Source organism: Tribolium castaneum, chromosome 7 (assembly GCF_031307605.1).
Source record: "Tribolium castaneum strain GA2 chromosome 7, icTriCast1.1, whole genome shotgun sequence".
Taxonomy (NCBI): domain Eukaryota; kingdom Metazoa; phylum Arthropoda; class Insecta; order Coleoptera; family Tenebrionidae; genus Tribolium; species Tribolium castaneum.
In genome coordinates this window covers 2,916,291-2,935,520 of record NC_087400.1, presented here as the reverse complement: position 1 = coordinate 2,935,520, position 19,230 = coordinate 2,916,291, and the positions used below count along the sequence as shown (strand labels likewise).

General features: G+C 31.5%; 1 protein-coding gene across 3 annotated transcripts in view; it reads right to left on the bottom strand.

Annotated features, from left to right (window-relative positions):
• The window catches only part of RhoGEF3 (Rho guanine nucleotide exchange factor 3), an 84,706-nt gene that overhangs the window by 53,377 nt on the left and 12,099 nt on the right, over positions 1 to 19,230 (bottom strand). For 2 of the 3 annotated variants that reach the window (XM_064357964.1, XM_064357966.1), the window contains exons 1-2: positions 15,356 to 15,621; positions 3,077 to 3,490 (exon numbers count right to left, since the gene is read on the bottom strand). In XM_064357964.1, the coding sequence (XP_064214034.1) occupies positions 3,077 to 3,421 (345 nt within the window). In that variant the 5' untranslated portion in view covers positions 3,422 to 3,490; positions 15,356 to 15,621. Of the gene's footprint in view, positions 1 to 3,076; positions 3,491 to 15,355; positions 15,622 to 19,230 lie in introns of those variants that run through there. The other variant, XM_064357965.1, reaches the window with a different exon arrangement.

Here is a 19,230-nt window from a genome sequence, read left to right as displayed (position 1 = left end):
TAATTAATAATTGCGCCAGATTCAATAAACAAATCGTGTTTCCGCCACCAAAGACATTATTGATCGAATAAAAACTGGCAAAGGTCAAAGTCGAATTATTTCTAGTTGGCCTTTCAGTGCCCCTTCACGTCTCATTAGCTCTCCACAAAGAAAAATTTTATTTCGTACAAAAGTCCACATTTTTCAATTAACTCGACCATATTTTAAGGCCCAGGGTGATTTAATTGATCACCAATCATTAGAAAGTTTGAGGTATCAGTTGGGGTAGTTTCTCCCTGTCAACTGAATTATTTCGAATTGTTTGGGGGAAAATGGACCGAGATAAAGTGCTTGGAAATCGCTGAATACTTGTTACTTGTTGATTGACTTGAATTTCCTTTCCAAAGTCCTTATCTAAACAGTTATAGTCCAAAACTGCTGTTCAGCAATGATATTTGTCACAAATGAGTCGTTTAGTGGAATTATTTTCTAGAGTTGGTAGCAGGGTCAATGACCTGAAACCAAGCAGCCGCCATGTTTAGCGTCCTTTTGATACGTCCATTTGGGAGTCGGAACGAATTATTCAAATTTTTAAACATACAGGGTGTCCCAGCAAGTTGATTTCAACTTGTAACCTTTAAATGATATTTGGTTATAAAAAAAAACAACTACAAAATTTCAATTTGCTTATGATTATTGAAAAAATTCGAACTAACTGAAATTTTGATTACATACGTAATCTCCGTGATAATGCCATAATATTTAGTTTAGATCAAAATTTCTAATCAATAAATACATTTTTAACAAAAATTATAAGTTCTAGTGTCTAGTAAACGAAAAATTAAAATAGAAAAATGAATACATTGAAACCAGTCAATTACTTACAGACTAAGCGTGGCTGAAGTAATTGGTCTTAAAGTCCTGCGTTTTTAGAAGCTGCTATTTAACTTGCTTTAGTGGTTGTCTCATATTTTGCGAGTCAAATTTGAGAGAACTCAAGTTATCCAAACTAACTGAAATTTTGCATACATACGTAATCTCAGTGATAATGCCATAATATTTAGTTTAGATCAAATTTTCTAATTAATAAATACATTTTTAACAAAAACTATCAGTTCTAATGTCTAGTAAAGTAAAAATTATAATTGAAAAAATGAATACATTGAAACCGGTCAATTACTTACAGACTAAGCGTGACTGAAGTAATTGGTCTTAAAGTCCTGCGTTTTTAGAAGCTTCTATTTAACTTGCTTTAGTGTTTGTCTCATATTTTGCGAGTCAAATTTGAGAGAACTCAAGTTATCCAGACTAACTGAAATTTTGCATACATACGTAATCTCAGTGATAATGCAATAATATTTAGTTTAGGTCATATTTTCTAATCACTAAATACATTTTTAACAAAAACTATCAGTTCTAGTGTCTAGTAAACTAAAAATTATAATTGAAAAAATGAATACATTGAAACCGGTCAATTACTTACAGACTAAGCGTGACTGAAGTAATTGGTCTTAAAGTCTTGCGTTTTTAGAAGCTTCTATTTAACTTGCTTTAGTGGTTGTCTCATATTTTGCGAGTCAAATTTGAGAGAACTCAAGTTATCCAAACTAACTGAAATTTTGCATACATACGTAATCTCAGTGATAATGCCATAATATTTAGTTTAGATCAAATTTTCTAATTAATAAATACATTTTTAACAAAAACTATCAGTTCTAATGTCTAGTAAAGTAAAAATTATAATTGAAAAAATGAATACATTGAAACCGGTCAATTACTTACAGACTAAGCGTGACTGAAGTAATTGGTCTTAAAGTCCTGCGTTTTTAGAAGCTTCTATTTAACTTGCTTTAGTGTTTGTCTCATATTTTGCGAGTCAAATTTGAGAGAACTCAAGTTATCCAGACTAACTGAAATTTTGCATACATACGTAATCTCAGTGATAATGCAATAATATTTAGTTTAGGTCATATTTTCTAATCACTAAATACATTTTTAACAAAAACTATCAGTTCTAGTGTCTAGTAAACTAAAAATTATAATTGAAAAAATGAATACATTGAAACCGGTCAATTACTTACAGACTAAGCGTGACTGAAGTAATTGGTCTTAAAGTCTTGCGTTTTTAGAAGCTTCTATTTAACTTGCTTTGTGTTTTGTTTCATATTTTGCGAGTCAAATTTGAGAGGATTCAAGTTATCCGAACTAACTGAAATTTTGCATATATACGTAATCTCCGTGATAATGCACTAATAGTTAGTTTAAGTTAAACTTTATGAACACTATGATACATTTTTAACAGTTTTTGGAAAAGCACTCAGTTCAAGAGTCTATTAAACGAACAATTAAAATAAAAAAACCCCGATCAGTTACTTAGGGACTTAATTAAGGGTGACTGAGGTAATTGGTTTTGCAGTCCTGTATTTTTAAAAACTTTTATTTAACTTACTTTATTGTTTGTTTCATATTTTGCGAGTCAAATTTGAGAAAATTCGAGTTATCCAAACTAACTGAAATTTTGCATACATACGTAATCTCAGTGATAATGCCATAATATTTAGTTTAGATCAAATTTTCTAATCAATAAATACATTTTTAACAAAAACTATCAGTTCTAGTGTCTAGTAAACTAAAAATTATAATTGAAAAAATGAATACATTGAAACCGGTCAATTACTTACAGACAAAGCGTGACTGAAGTAATTGGTCTTAAAGTCCTGCGTTTTTAGAAGCTTCTATTTAACTTGCTTTGTTGTTTGTCTTATATTTTGCGAGTCAAATTTGAGAGGAATTAAGTTATCCAAACTAACTGAAATTTTGCATACATACGTAATTTCAGTGATATTGATATTGATTTGATATTCAAATTTTTAAACATACAGGCTGTCCCAGCAAGTTGATTTCAACTTGTAACCATAATTTTTTTGAAATGCCTTTAAATGATATTTGGTTATAAAAAAAGAAACAACTAAAAAATTTCAATTTGCAGCTTTATACGCCCATGACTATTGAGAAAATTCAAATTTTTTCAAAATTATGTGCAAAAAAGAGTCTTTGAGGCACTCGCTACGTTCGTCAAAGCCGCAAACCTGCTTACATTGACCGTGGGATTCCTCGTTTTCGTGTCCCTGTCGGTGCTCCTCTGCTGCAGATGTCTGCTTAAGGCGAACATTTCCGCTAATCTGCTCCTGGTCTTCCCTGTCGTGCTAATTGGCGCCACCTGTTGTGGATTTCTTTTTCTTGCGGGGAAGACCAGGTGCTCGATATCCGGCGTATATCCAGGATCCATCCGCACGAAATCCTGGACGCTTAATTTCGGTCCAGTTTTCGAGCCCTGTTTCGTGAGCGTCGTTTTGCGTTTCACGTTGAACGGTTTGTGCGGATTTGAACATTCCGCCAGAAGCAGGAGACGATCGCGAATGTGCACCTCGTCTCTGTTCATGGTGGTGAAAAAATTCGATTTTCTTCACTTGACAACGACGAGCTTTTGCGGCGCGACCTCGACACACATCTGCAAAATTAAATCAATTCTATTTACAAGGGAAGGCTTCACAGCACGTTTATCTGATTGGTTGATATCAGTTTTGGGGTTTAAGTTTGATGGACATGACAAATCTGATAAAATCTACATTTTTTTTAATTGTTTCGGAAGTCTTGAGGGGCTATTTTTAGGCAAATCACAATGTGTTGTGGAAAAATCATATAAGTTTCTATTGGTTTTTGACGTCTTTTGAGGCCATTTGTGACCAAATTGCAACGTGGAATGAGTTAAAGTGTTCGAAATTTTGCTCGTTTGGGCGCTATTTTTCGTTTTAAGTAAAATTTCAAAAATTGTGGACTCAAAAAAATTAAAAACCTATAATTTTCTAATTATTTTCGACTTTCTAAATGGGCGTTTTTCGATAAATTACAGCTTGCAATAGCTCAGGTTATTGGAAAATTTGTACTTTAGGGCGCTATGTTGCGTTTTAAGAAAAAAACATACATTGAAAAATTATAAATTTTTTTCAAAAATTAAAAAAAATTGGTTTTTTGGTTCTAAACGATAATTGCTACCAAATTACAACTCACGAAAGTCTGATTTATAAAAAAAATATTTCCCAAAGCGCTATCTCCTGTTTTAACGTAAAAATTGATTAATGTTTCTTTAACTAACTAAAAAACTTATAGTTTTTTATTCGTTCTTGCGCTATAATTGACTTGTGATAGTTTAAATTGCTCAAAATTTTGCTTTATAGTGCGTCACCTTTTACGAATATTTTTATTCAAATTACAACTTGCCATAACTTAAATTGTTCCAAATTTTGAATGTCCGGGCGCTAGCTCTCAGTTTGAGACAAAAAAACATATAAGTTTCTATTGGTTTTTGAGGCCATTTGTGACCAAATTGCAACGTGAAATGAGTTAAAGTGTTCGAAATTTTGCTCGTTAGGGCGCTATTTTTCGTTTTAAGTAAAATTTCGAAAATTGTGGACTCAAAAAAATTTAAAACCTATAATTTTCTAATTATTTTCGACTTTCTAAATGGGCGTTTTTCGATAAATTACAGCTTGCAATAGCTCAGGTTATTGGAAAATTTGTACTTTAGGGCGCTATGTTGCGTTTTAAGAAAAAAACATACTTTGAAAAATTATACATTTTTTTCAAAAATTAAAAAAAATTGGTTTTTTGGTTCTAAACGATAATTGCTACCAAATTACAACTTACAAAAGCCTGATTTATAAAAAAAAATATTTCTCAAAGCGCTATCTCCTGTTTTAACGTAAAAATTGATTAATGTTTCTTTAACTAAATAAAAAACTTATAGTTTTTCATTCGTTTTTGCGCTATAATTGACTTGTGATGGTCTAAATTGTTCAAAATTTTGCTTTATAGTGCGTTACCTTTTACGAATATGTTTATTCAAATTACAACTTGCCATAACTTAAATTGTTCCAAATTTTGAATGTCCGGGCGCTAGCTCTCGGTTTGAACGAAAAAATATATAAGTTTCTATTGGTTTTTGACGGCTTTTGAGACCATTTGTGACCAAATTGCAACGTGGAATGCGTTAAAGTGTTAGAAATTTTGCTCGTTAGGGCCCTATTTTTCGTTTTAAGTAAAATTTCGAAAATTGTGGACTCAAAAAAATAAAAAAACTATAATTTTTAAATTATTCTCGACGTTCCAAATGAGCGTTTTTTGGTCAATTACAGCTTGCAATAGCTCAAGTTACTTTAAAATTTGTACTTTAGGGCGCTATCTTGCGTTTTAAGAAAAAAACATACTTTGAAAAATTATAAATAATTTTTTCAAAAATTACAAAAAAAATTTTTTCGGCTTTAAATTGTTTAAATTGTTCAAAATTTTGCTTTATAGTGCGCCACTTTTTACTCAGTAAAAAAATTAAGGATTTCTTTTGCCAAAACTAGATGTTTTGTACTTTTTTTATTGTTCTTGACGTTTTAAATGCCCATTTCTCATCAAATGACAACTTGCATAAGCTCAAACTGTTGAAAATTTTGTCTTTTAGGGCGCTATGTTTTGATTTAAGATAAAATTTGTTTAGCTTTTATGAAAAAATTCCAAAAATCTATAATCTTTCAATTGTAGTTGGCGTTTTAAACGGACATTTTTATTCAAATTACAACTTGCCATAGCTTAAATTGTTGCAAATTTTGCATGTCAGAGCGCTAACTTTCGATTTAGACAAAAAATTAATTATTGACTTGAGAAAAATATATATATACGATTTTAATAATTTTTTGTCTTTTTGACGGCCATTTGTGACCTAACTACAACTCGAAATGGTTTAACGTGTTCGAAATTTTGCTCATAAGTGCGCTATTATTCGTTTTGGTAAAAAAACTATAATTTTTTATTGTTTTCGACGTTTTAAATGCACATTTTCGGCCAAATCACAGCTTGAAGTTGCTCAAATTGTGGAAAATTTTGCCCTTTTTCGATTTGTAAGGAAACAGTTAGAATTATTTGCTTGTCTCATGTCCCAGTCCTTTGCAACCACACAAGACAAATTAGATTTCAGCTGATTAAAACACTTGGAAACTTGTCATAACATTAATCATCTCTAAATCCGGAAATTATTCGATTCATACAAGCATTAATATCACTCCAGTGCCCAGTTTTGTGGCGAAAAGTGCGCCTGAAACTTTTTTATCTCTTAATTGATAAGTCTTGTCGCACTAACTATTTCGAATTTTTAAATCGATCAAAAGCAGAGAAAGTAATTATTGTGTAACGATGTCTCGTTAGCGCCAATCGATTCGTTTAAAAGAGCAACAAATTAATCACTTAATTGCCGCTCAAATTTTGATTTAATTAAGACTGCACTTTGTTTTTTTTTCCTTCTAATTCAATTAAACTGTCCAACCCCAGCCAGCGAACGCGTCCATTTATCTTCCGAAAGGTAATTGTGAAATAGTTGAAGTAGAAAATGGTCACTAAACTCGCATTTTTTACCGAAATCTCCCTTTACTGTGTGTTTTATGAAAATTTCACAAACGTAACGTCATCTCCACTTGCCTTTAAAACGTTGAAATTGTCAGTGGCAGGAGTAACATTTTCCGACACAAGAAAGAAAAATTGACAATGGAAGAGAGGCTGCGAAACTATCAAGGTTTTAGTGTAAAAAGTTCAGTCACGTACTGAAACTCTCGCAAATCTCGAACAACATTAAATAATTTGTTGAGTGATCGAATTTTTTTTTATTATTGAGACAATTCCTTAAAGTGCCTCAATTTTTTAATTTTATATGTAGGGTAATAACCTACCGACTGCGCCAATTTGTTAAATGCAAACCCCAAAATACGCATAAATAATAAAAGACAGAGACGGAAAGAGCTCATCAAAATCTATAAAATAGAATCGGTTTTATTTGATTTTGAGACACTTTAAAAATTGACCGATTTCTAAGGGGGGGGGGTGTTAACTTTTTTTAATTTTTTTTTATTTTCTCATTTACGGCTAAACTATTTTAAAAAGTGGAACTATTTTGATTCATACCTAAGCAAAATGATCCGGAGAATCGATTGGAATCAAGAAAAGCGCCAAATTCCCAATAGTTTTTTAGTTATGAATTTTTGAGTATATGATCTAATTTTTGCTTTTATTTACATTTTCTCGAAAACTATAAGTCGGACAACAATAGTCTTTTTTGCAAATGATAGATCATTAAAAGAGCTTTCCAAAGGTAGTACACATCATAGGGTTATCTCTAATAGTTCCAGAGCTATTGCTCGAGAAATGTTCCGGGTACCCAAAATCGACAAAATTTGCGACGAAAATTGAAAAAATTAAACGTCAAAAAATTGAACATATGGACTTTTTGTGGACTTTTAACAACTTTTGTGGGTTGTTAAGACATGTAGAAGTCGAAAAAATATTACTAGAGTAAGTTTAAAAAAAAAATTTCTTTCACCTCTTTGAAGGTAGGTGTATTATAGGTCAGGAAATTTTAGCAAAAAAATTGAAAATTTTAAATCTCGTGAAAAGCTGGCATAATACAGAAAATAAGCCACTGAATTTACTGGAACAAACCGTTTTGATCTAGGACTTTTAGTTTTCGAGTTATGAATTTTTTTATTTTTGAGACAATTCCTTAAAGTGCCTCAATTTTTAAATTTGATATAGTGGGAATGTAATAACCTACCGACTGCGCCAATTTGTTAAATGGCAACCCCAAAATACGCATAAATAATAAAAGACAGAGACGAACGCGCTCATTACGAATATGGGCGCTGATTACGCGAATGTGTAATTAGGGATTTACAGCACTTGAGCGCGAAAAAGTTGTTTCAGACTTGGAAAACTAGCGAAAAAAATATATTAAAACACTGATTTGGGTGGTTTAAGCACTCACATGAACGGCTTAGACTTTTAATTAAAAATGTCTCTCTGTTTTTCTCTAGATTTAGTTTTAAACATTAAATCTGACACTTTAATATCCTGTGTGGGTGATTTAGCGAAGCTTAAAGCTGCAACTTTTAATATTCAAAGAGAAATCTATTTGTTATCGTTATTTTTAAAAGAACAGACGGTGGGAAGCCCACTCTCCGATTATTTATTTATTTGAGTAAATTGAAGGAAAAATTAATAAGCCAATGATTTGTATTTAAGTGGATATAAAAAATTAGTCTGAGCATTTCAACACTTAAGTAAATAAAAAATGAAATTAAAATTGTTGTTTTTTTAAGTTGCTTTGTTGTTTGTCTCATATTTTGCGAGTCACATTTGTGAGGATTTGAAGTATCCAAACTAACTGAAATTTTGCATACATACGTAATCTCCGTGATAATGCACTAACAGTTAGTTTAAGTTAAACTTTATGAACACTATGATACATTTTTAACAGTTTTTTGCAAAAGCACTCAGTTCAAGAGTCTATTAAACGAAAAATTTAAATAAAAAAACGCCGATAAGTTACCTTGGGACTTAATTAAGGGTGACTGAGGTAATTGGTTTGGCAGTCCTGTATTTTTAAAAGCTTTTATTTAACTTACATTATTGTCTGTTTCATATTTTGCGAGTCAAATTTGAGAAAATTCGAGTTATCCAAACCAACTGAAATTTTGCACGCATACGTAATATCTGTGATAATGTGGTGATATTTTAATATTTAACAAAAAAAACAATGTGTTATCATAATTTTTAAAAGAACAAGCTCACATCCCGCTTATTTATTTCTTTTTATGTGTAAATAGAAGCAAAAATGCTTGAGCCAATATTTTGTAACGTAATTAAATGGACATAAAAAATTAGTCTGATCGAATCGCGCCATAAATTGGGCCAACCCTGTTCGCGGATGTTTCCAGTAGACTCTTCCAGTCTGGATGTGGGTCGATAACGTTACGTACTACGTTCACGGAGCTTACTACCAGACCCGTATTTCCACATAATCATACAATTCGAGCGCTGTGTCGGAATCTTCTTAATGCTCTAAGGCAACTGTATCACCTGCAGCAAAATGATCCGGGGAATCGATTGGCATCAAGAAAATTGCCAAATTCACAATAGTTTTTTGGTTATGAATTTTTTAAAATTTTACCAATTTTTGCATTAATCAGCAATTTGCTCGAAAACTGTTAGTCGGAGAACAATAATTTTTTTTGAAAAAAATAGATAATTTAAAGAGCTTTCCAACGATATTACACTTCATGGGATTATCTCTGATAGTTCCGAAGCTATTGCTCGAGAAATGTTCCGGGTACCCAAAATCGACAAAAATTGCGACAAAAATTGAAAAATCAAACTTCTAAAAATCGAACATATGGACTTTTTGTGGACTAAAAACAACTTTTGTGGGTTGTTGAGACATGTAGAAGTTCATAAAAATTTACTGGAGTGAGTTTAAAAAAAAAAATTTTTTCACCTCTTTGAAGGTAAGTGTTTTACTCAGGAAATTTTAGCAAAAAAATTGGAAATTTTAAATCTTGTGAAAAGTTGGTATAATACAGAAAATGAGCCGCTGAATTCAATGGAACAAACCGCATTGCTCTACGACTTTTAGTTTTCGAGTTATGAATTTTTTTAATGAATAAAATTTTTCACTATGACAAATGGCTACCCTAAATTTAGGCAAAAAATTTTAAATTTTTTATTCTTGTAAAAAATTAATATATTATGTAAAATGAGCCGTAGAATTCAATCGAACAAACCGCAATGCTCTACGACTTTTAGTTTTTTTTTTTATGAATTTTTTTAGTAAAAAAATTTGATCGCCTCTGTAGCCGGAACCGTTGCCCGGAGCGGCTCCGGGTTTAGACGAAAAAATAGAGAAAAATGAGCGCTATCAGATGGTTTTTTGTTCGTTGCTCTAAGTCTTACAGTTTCCGAGAAAAACGCAAAAAAAGGTTTCCATTTTCACTTTTTTTCAATTTTCAACCGCCAATTACGGCCAAACTATTAAAGATATCGAAAAACGGAAAAATGGAGGATAACCGGAATAAAAAACTCTAGAAAATGGCATAGGACTCAAGGCGATATCTCGCAAAAAAATTTTCAATTTTCAAACGCCGATTACGGCCAAACTAAAAGAGCTAGGAGAAAACGCTTTTTTAGATCGGAAAGAGCACATCAAAATCTATAAGATAGAAACGGTTTTATTTGATTTTGCGACACTTTAAAAATCGACCGATTTCTAACGGGGGGGTGTTAACTTTTTTTTAATTTTTTTAATTTTTTCATTTGCGGCTAAACTATTTTAAAAAGTGGAACTATTTTGATTCACACCTATGCAAAATGATCCGGGGAATCGATTGGAATCAAGAAAAGCGCCAAATTCCCAATAGTTTTTTAGTTATGAATTTTTGAGTATATGATCTAATTTTTGCTTTTATTTACATTTTCTCGAAAACTATAAGTCGGACAACAATAAGCTTTTTTGCAAATGATAGATAATTTAAAGAGCTTTCCAACGATAATACACTTCATGGGGCTATCTCTGATAGTTCCGGAGCTATTGCTTGACAAAAGTTCCGGGTACCCAAAATCGACAAAAATTGCGACGAAAATTTAAAAATCAAACTTCTAAAAATCAAACATATGGACTTTTTGTGGACTAAAAACAACTTTTGTGGGTTGTTGAAACATGTAGAAGTTCATAAAAATTTACTGGAGTGAGTTTAAAAAAAAAAAAATTTTTTCACCTCTTTGAAGGTAAGTGTATTACTCAGGAAATTTTAGCAAAAAAATTGGCAATTTTAAATCTTGTGAAAAGTTGGTATAATACAGAAAATGAGCCGCTGAATTCAATGGAACAAACCGCATTGCTCTACGACTTTTAGTTTTCGAGTTATGAATTTTTTTAATGAATAAAATTTTTCACTATGACAAATGGCTACCCTAAATTTAGGCAAAAAATTTTAAATTTTTTATTCTTGTAAAAAATTAATATATTATGTAAAATGAGCCGTAGAATTCAATCGAACAAACCGCAGTGCTCTACGACTTTTAGTTTTTTTTTTATGAATTTTTTTAGTGAAAAACTTTGATCGCCTCTGTAGCCGGAACCGTTCCCCGGAGCGGCTCCGGGTTTAGACGAAAAAATAGAGAAAAATAAGCGCTATCAGATGGTTTTTTGTTCGTTTCTCTAAGTCTTACAGTTTCCGAGAAAAACGCAAAAAAAGGTTTCCATTTTCACTTTTTTTCAATTTTCAACTGCCAATTACGGCCAAACTATTAAAGATATCGAGAAACGGAAAAATGGAGGACAACCGGAATAAAAAAACTCTACAAAATGGCATAGGATCCAAGGCGATATCTCGCAAAAAAATTTTCAATTTTCAAAGGCCGATTACGGCCAAACTAAAAGAGCTAGGAGAAAACGCTTTTTTAGATCGGAAAGAGCACATCAAAATCTATAAGATAGAATCGGTTTCATTTGATTTTGCGACACTTTAAAAATCGACCGATTTCTAACGGGGGGGTGTTAACTTTTTTTTAATTTTTTTATTTTCTTATTTACGGCTAAACTATTTTAAAAAGTGGTACTATTTTGATTCACACCTATGCAAAATGATCCGGGGAATCGATTGGCATTAAGAAAATTGCCAAATTCCCAATAGTTTTTTAGTTATGAATTTTTGAGCATATGATCTAATTTTTGCTTTTATTTGCATTTTCTCGAAAACTATTAGTCAGACAACAATATTTTTTTTTGCAAAAGATAGATAATTTAAAGCGCTTTCCAACGATAATACACTTCATAGGGTTATCTCTAATAGTTCCGGAGCTATTGCTCGAGAAATGTTCCGGGTACCCAAAATCGACAAAATTTGCGACGAAAATTGAAAAAATCAAACATCAAAAAATCGAATATATGGACTTTTTGTGGACTTTTAACAACTTTTGTGGGTTGTTAAGACATGTAGAAGTCCATAAAAAATTACTGGAGTGAGTTTAAAAAAAAATTTTTTTTCATCTTTTTGAAGGTAAGTGTTAAATTACTTAGAAAATTTTAGCAAAAAAACTGAAAATTTTAAATTTCGTGAAAAGCTGGTATAATACAGAAAATAAGCCGCTGAATTGAATGAAATAAACCGCATTGCTCTTGTGATAACTCTTATCACAACGGCCCTAAATTGGCTAAAATCGCTCGCTTTTTCACCTCGGAAAGTGGAACCGAGTCGAGAAATGATCCTGTTATTTTATTTCGGTTGCTATTCATTTGAATGCAAATATATTCATATTGTGGCAGAGCAGAGCCAACAGAACGGGTTAATTAGTGACTCCATTGTTTGAAACAAATAGTTGGCAACACTGGACGTAAGTGTTTCAAGTCGAAAAAGTGGCCAAACACTCGTAAAATCTCAAACGCGCTATTTCACTTTTACGAGACGTTTATGCAATATTTATGCACTTTTAAAAGGCGTTTTCATTATTATTCGCCCGGTTTGAATAATTTCTACGAAAATTCCAATTTTTTGGCCTTTTTACGATGAAATACGTTCATCAAATGTAAATTTTTTTAAATCGTATTTGCTCCTTTTAACTCGACGCCTGTCTCAGGAGCGTTGAAAAGTTCGTAGCTGTGGCAAGCCATAAAAAACCTATAATTTTTTAATTGTTTCTAACTTATTTAACGGCCATTTGTGGACAAATAAAAACCCGCCAGGGCTCAAATTTTAGGAGGGTTTGTCTGTTAGGGCGCTAGCTTTCCGATTTAAGTAAAAAATCAGTGGTTAAAAAATTTGGGATTATCTTCACAAAAATAAAAAAAAAATGTTCCTGAAGTCTTAAACGATCATTTTCTGCTAAATTACAACAAACAAAAACTCAATGTGTTGCAAAAATTGCTTTCTAAGGCGCCATCTCTTGTTTTAGCGCAAAAATGCCTTAATGTCTCTAGAAAAAACTAAACAGCTGATAGATTTCTGACGTCTTTTACGGCCATTTGTGGCCTAATTCTAACTTGAAATATTCTAAAATGTTCAAAATTTTGCTCTTTAGAGCGCCATTATTCGTTTTGAGAAAAAAAAACAAAAATTGTGAATAAAAAAAAATAAAAAACCTATAATTTTTTAATTGTTTCTATCTTATTTAACGGCCATTTGTGGACAAATAAAAACCCACAAAGGTTCAAATTGTGGGAGAGTTTGTCTGTTAGGGCGCTAGCTTTCCGATTTAAGTAAAAAATCAGTGGTTAAAAAATTTGGGATTATCTTCACAAAAATTAAAAAAAAATGTTCCTGAAGTCTTAAACAATCATTTTCTGCTAAATTACAACAAACAGAAACCCAATGTATTACAAAAATTGTTTCCTAAGGCGCGATCTCTTGTTTTAGTGCAAAAATGCCTTAATATCTCTAAAAAAAACTAAATAGCTGATAGATTTCTGACATCTTTTACGGCCATTTGTGGCCTAATTCTAACTTGAAATGCGCTAAAATGTTCAAAATTTTGCTTATTAGGGCGCTATTATTCGTTTTGAGAAAAAAAAACAAAAATCGTGAATAAAAAAAATAAAAAACCTATAATTTTTTAAATGTTTCTAATTTATTTAACGGCTATGTGTGGACAAATAAAAACCCGCGAGGGCTCAAATTGTGAGAGAGTTTGTCTGTTAGGGCGCTAGCTTTCCGATTTAAGTAAAAAATCAGTGGTTAAAAAATTAGGGATTATCTTTACAAAAATTAAAAAAAATTGTTCCTGAAGTCTTAAACGATCATTTTCTGTTAAATTACAACAAACAAAAACTCAATGTGTTACAAAAATTGTTTCCTAAGACGCCATCTCTAGTTTTAGCGCAAAAATACCTTAATGTCTCTAAAAAAACTAAACAGCTGGTAGATTTCTGACGTCTTTTTCGGCCATTTGTGGCCTAATTCTAACTTGAAATGCGCTAAAATGTTCAAAATTTTGCTCTTTAAGGCGCTATTATTCGTTTTGAGAAAAAAAAACAAATATCGTGAATAAAAAAAAAAAACCTATATTTTTTTAATTGTTTCTAACTTATTTAACGGCCATTTGTGGACAAATAAAAACCTACGAGGGCTCAAATTGTGAGAGAGTTTGTCTGTTAGGGCGCTAGCTTTCCGATTTAAGTAAAAAATCAGTGGTTAAAAAATTAGGGATTATCTTCACAAAAATTAAAAAAAAATGTTCCTGAAGTCTTAAACGATCATTTTCTGTTAAATTACAACAAACAAAAACTCAATGTGTTACAAAAATTGTTTCCGAAGACGCCATCTCTAGTTTTAGCGCAAAAATACCTTAATGTCTCTAAAAAAAACTAAACAGCTGATAGATTTCTGACGTCTTTTACGGCCATTTGTGGCCTAATTCTAACTTTAAATGCGCTAAAATGTTCAAAATTTTGCTCTTTAGGGCGTTATTATTCGTTTTGAGAAAAAAACAATGATCGTGTATAAAAAAAATAAAAAAATATATAATTTTTAAATCGTTTTTGACGTTCTAAATAGATATTTTTGAATAAATTACAACTTGCAAAAGCTCAAAATATTAAAAATTTTATTCTTGAGGGCGCTATCATTAAATTGTAGATTAAAATTGATTGTAGTTTATAGAAAGAACTAAAAAACGGATAATTTTTTGTTTGTTTATGACGTTTTATTCGGACGTATGTGTCAAAATTACAACTTGATCTAGTCCACATTGGTGGAAATTTTGTTTTTTAGTGCGCTATCTTCAAATTTAGCTAAAATTAAGGCTACTTTTTGCAAAAAGTATGTTTCCGACGTTTTAAATAATTATTTCTCACTAAATGACAATTAACAAGGATTAAACAATTGAAAATTTTGATTTTTAGGGCGCTATGTTTTAATTTAAGACAAAAATTAAATGCTTATTGTTTTTGAAAAAAACAAAAAAATTTTAAAAATATTTAACTATTGGTGACGCTTTAAACAAACATTTGTGTTGAAAAGACAACTGGTTGTTGTTTAAATTCTTGACAATATGGCTTTCAAAAGCGCAATTTTTGATTTAAAATAAAAATCAAGGACTGTTTTAAAAAAACCTATTATTTTTCTGACGTTTTTAGCACACATTTATGCCCAAATTCCAACTTGTAATAGTTGAAAGTGTTGGAAATTTTGCTTTCTAGGGCGCTATCTTTCGATTAGTTGACGTTTTCCGATAAGTTTTATCAAATTGGTTTCAGGTAACTTGATCAAAAATTGCTTTCTCATCTGTTGCTCTATTGTTATCCCGGCGCATCCACCATTTTCCATTATCCCGCTTTTTTGGCGTATTTCTTACATTAGACGAGCCAATTAAAAATGATTCAATTTTTCATCTACAGCCAAATCAATTCCAGCCCCAAAACCAAAATTTAAAATTGATTGATTGACGTTTGGGCAAAAACGCCGCACTTCTTTAAGGTCAAAGAGTGTTTTCAAACGCAACCACGCCTACCAACCTTAAATGGAGCTCGTCAAAAACTCAATTATTCTTATCTCGTTCTAATTAGTGTTAAGTTTCGTTGCGGCACAAACTTAGAATTAATTACCGAAAAGCACTAGCACTTCACTTGCAAAGACGAACACAAAATTTTTAGAAAATCGTTACGATATGATTGATTTTTTGTGCGTTTGGTTCGTTTTTTGTGTGGGATTTGAGAGAAATACACGTGCGGCGGCAGCTTTTGCAACGAGACGCCACTCAGTCTGCTGCCGCCAACCCACTGGACGTCCCTCCGTTCTTCTGTTATCTTGCGTCCCGACGCCCGAGCGCGCGCATTTGGAACACTTGCATCCAGACGCTCATAAAACGACGTCATCGAATTTTATGAATTATGCATCGGGACGCCAGAATTGAGGAAATGCTAACTTTCAACACGAGATTTCAGACGATTGTTGACGAGATCACGGCCGAAAGGCAAGCCATAGTTTATGGAAATTGATACAGAAGTCATCGAACAAATCGATGAAATAAAAAAATAACGAAATTTTTGCTAGTTTCACACGTTTCTCTACTTTATATGAAAACTTATCAATAAACCTATATTTTTTCTCTTGTTTCTGACGTCTTAAGCGGCCATTTTTGAGTGAATTACAATTTGTTGCAATTCAGTTTGTGGGAACGTTTGCTTTTTAAGGCTCTATTTAAAAATTTTTGAAAAAAATTGATGGTTGTAGAAAAAATCTGTGTAAGTGTAAAATTATATAACTATTATTTCCTGTCGTTTTGAGAGACCATTTGTAAAGTAATTACAACTTGTGATGGTTCAAATTGTTGGAAATCTTGTTTTATAAAGCGCAATTTTTCGATATAAAGAAAAAAATACAATTTAAATTATGCATCAGAGCGTCAAAATTGAGAAAATGCAAACTTTCATCTCAAGATTTCGGACGATTCTTGACGAGATTACGGCCAAAAGGCAAGCCCTTGTTTATGGAAATTGATACAGAAAGGCGAGGAGTCATCGAACAAATCGATGAAATGAAAAAATAACGAAATTTTTGCCAGTTTCACACGTTTCTCTACTTTATATGAAAACTTATCAAAAAAACCTATATTTTTTTATTGTTTCTGACGTCTTAAGCGGCCATTTTTGAGTAAATTACAATTTGTTGCAATTCAGTTTGTTGGAACGTTTGCTTTTTAAGGCTCTATCTAAAAATTTTTGAAAAAAATTGATGGTTGTAGAAAAAAATTGTGTAAGTGTAAAATTATATAACTATTATTTCCTGTCGTTTTGATGGGCCATTTGTAAAGTAATTGCAACTTGTGATGGTTCAAATTGTTGGAAATCTTGCTTTTTAAAGCGCTATTTTTCGATTTAAAGAAAAAAATACAATTTAAGTTATGCATCAGGGCGTCAGAATTGGGAAAATGCAAACTTTCAACCCAAGATTTCGGACGATTCTTGAGAGATTACGGCCAAAAGGCAAGCTCTAGTTTATGGAAATTGATACAGAAAGGCAAGGAGTCATCGAACGAATCGATGAAATAAAAAAAAATTTTCCAGTTTTACACGTTTCTCTACTTTATATGAAAACTTATCAAAAAACCTATATTTTTTTTTATTTTTCTGACGTCTTAAGCGGCCATTTTTGAGTAAATTACAATTTGTTGCAATTCAATTTGTTAGAACGTTTGCTTTTTAAGGCTCTATTTAAAAATTTTTGAAAAAAATTGATGGTTGTAGAAAAAATTTATGTAAGTGTAAAATTTTATAACTATTATTTCCTGTCGTTTTGAGAGGCCATTTGTAAAGTAATTACAACTTGTGATGGTTCAAATTGTTGAAAATCTTGCTTTCTAAAGCGCTATTTTTTGATATAAAGAAAAAATACAATTTGAATTATGCATCAAGGCGTCAAAATTGGGAAAATGTAAACTTTCAACCCAAGATTTCGGACGATTCTTGACGAGATTACGGCCAAAAGGCAAGCTCTAGTTTATGGAAATTGATACAGAAAGGCAAGGAGTCATCGAACAAATCAATGAAATGAAAAAATAACGAAATTTTTGCCCGTTTCACACGTTTTTCTGCTTTATATTCAAACTTATCAAAAAACCTATATTTTTTTATTGTTTCTGACGTCTTAGGCGGCCATTTTTGAGTAAATTAAAATTTGTTGTAGTTCAGTTTGTTGGAACGTATGCTTTTTAAGGCTCTACCTAAAAATTTTTGAAAAAAATTGATGGTTGTAGAAAAAATGTGTGTAAGTGTAAAATTTTAAAACTATTATTTCCTGTCGTTTTGAGGGACCATTTGTAAAGTAATTACAACTTGTGATGGTTCAAATTGTTGGACATCTTGCTTTATAAAGCGCTATTTTTCGATTTAAAGAAAAAAATACAATTTGAATTATGCATCAGGGCGTCAGAATTGGGAAAATGCAAACTTTCAACCCAAGATTTCGGACGATTCTTGACGAGATTATGGTCAAAAAGCAAGCTCTAGTTTATGGAAATTGATACAGAAAGGCGAGGAGTCATCGAACGAATCGATGAAATGAAAAAATAACGAAATTTTTGCCAGTTTCACACGTTTCTCTGCTTTATATGAAAACTTATCAAAAAAACCTATATTTTTTCTATTGTTTCTGACGTCTTAAGCGGCCATTTTTGAGTAAATTAAAATTTGTTGCAATTCAGTTTGTGGGAACGTTTGCTTTTTAAGGCTCTATCTTAAAATTTTTGAAAAAAATTGATGGTTGTAGAAAAAATCTGTGTAAGTGTAAAATTTTGAAACTATTATTTCCTGTCGTTTGAGGGGCCATTTGTAAAGTAATTGCAACTTGTGATGGTTCAAATTGTTGGAAATCTTGCTTTATAAAGCGCTATTTTTCGATATAAAGAAAAAAATACAATTTGAATTATGCATCAGGGCGTCAAAATTGGGAAAATGCAAACTTTCAACCCAAGATTTCGGACGATTCTTGACGAGATTATGGTCAAAAGGCAAGCTCTAGTTTATGGAAATTGATACAGAAAGGCAAGGAGTCATCGAACGAATCAATGAAATAAAAAAATAACGAAATTTTTGCTAGTTTCACACGTTTCTCTACTTTATATGAAAACTTATCAAAAAACCTATATTTTTTTTATTGTTTTTGACGTCTTAAGCGGCCATTTTTGAGTAAATTACAATTTGTTGCAATTCAGTTTGATGGAACGTTTGTTTTTTAAGGCTCTATCTAAAAATTTTTGAAAAAAATTGATGGTTGTAGAAAAAATCTGTGTAAGTGTAAAATTATATAACTATTATTTTCTGTAGTTTTGAGGGGCCATTTGTAAAGTAATTACAACTTGTGATGGTTTAAATTGTTGGAAATCTTGCTTTCTAAAGCGCGATTTTTCGAATTAAAGAAAAAAATACAATTTGAATTATGCATCAGGGCGTCAGAATTGGGAAAATGCAAACTTTCAAACCAAAATTTTGGACGATTCTCGACGAGATTACGGCCAAAAGGCAAGCTCTAGTTTATGGAAATTGATACAGAAAGGCGAGAAGTCATCGAACAAATCGATGAAATAAAAAAATAACGAAATTTTTGCTGGTTTCGCACGTTTCTCTACTTTATATGAAAACTTATCAAAAAAACCTATATTTTTTTAATTGTTTCTGACGTCTTAAGCGGCCATTTTTGAGTAAATTACAATTTGTTGCAATTCAGTTTGTGGGAACGTTTGCTTTTTAAGGCTCTATCTAAAAATTTTTGAAAAAAATTGATGGTTGTAGAAAAAATTTGTGTAAGTGTAAAATTATATAACTATTATTTCCTGTCGTTTTGAGGGGCCATTTGTAAAGTAATTACAACTTGTGATGGTTCAAATTGTTGG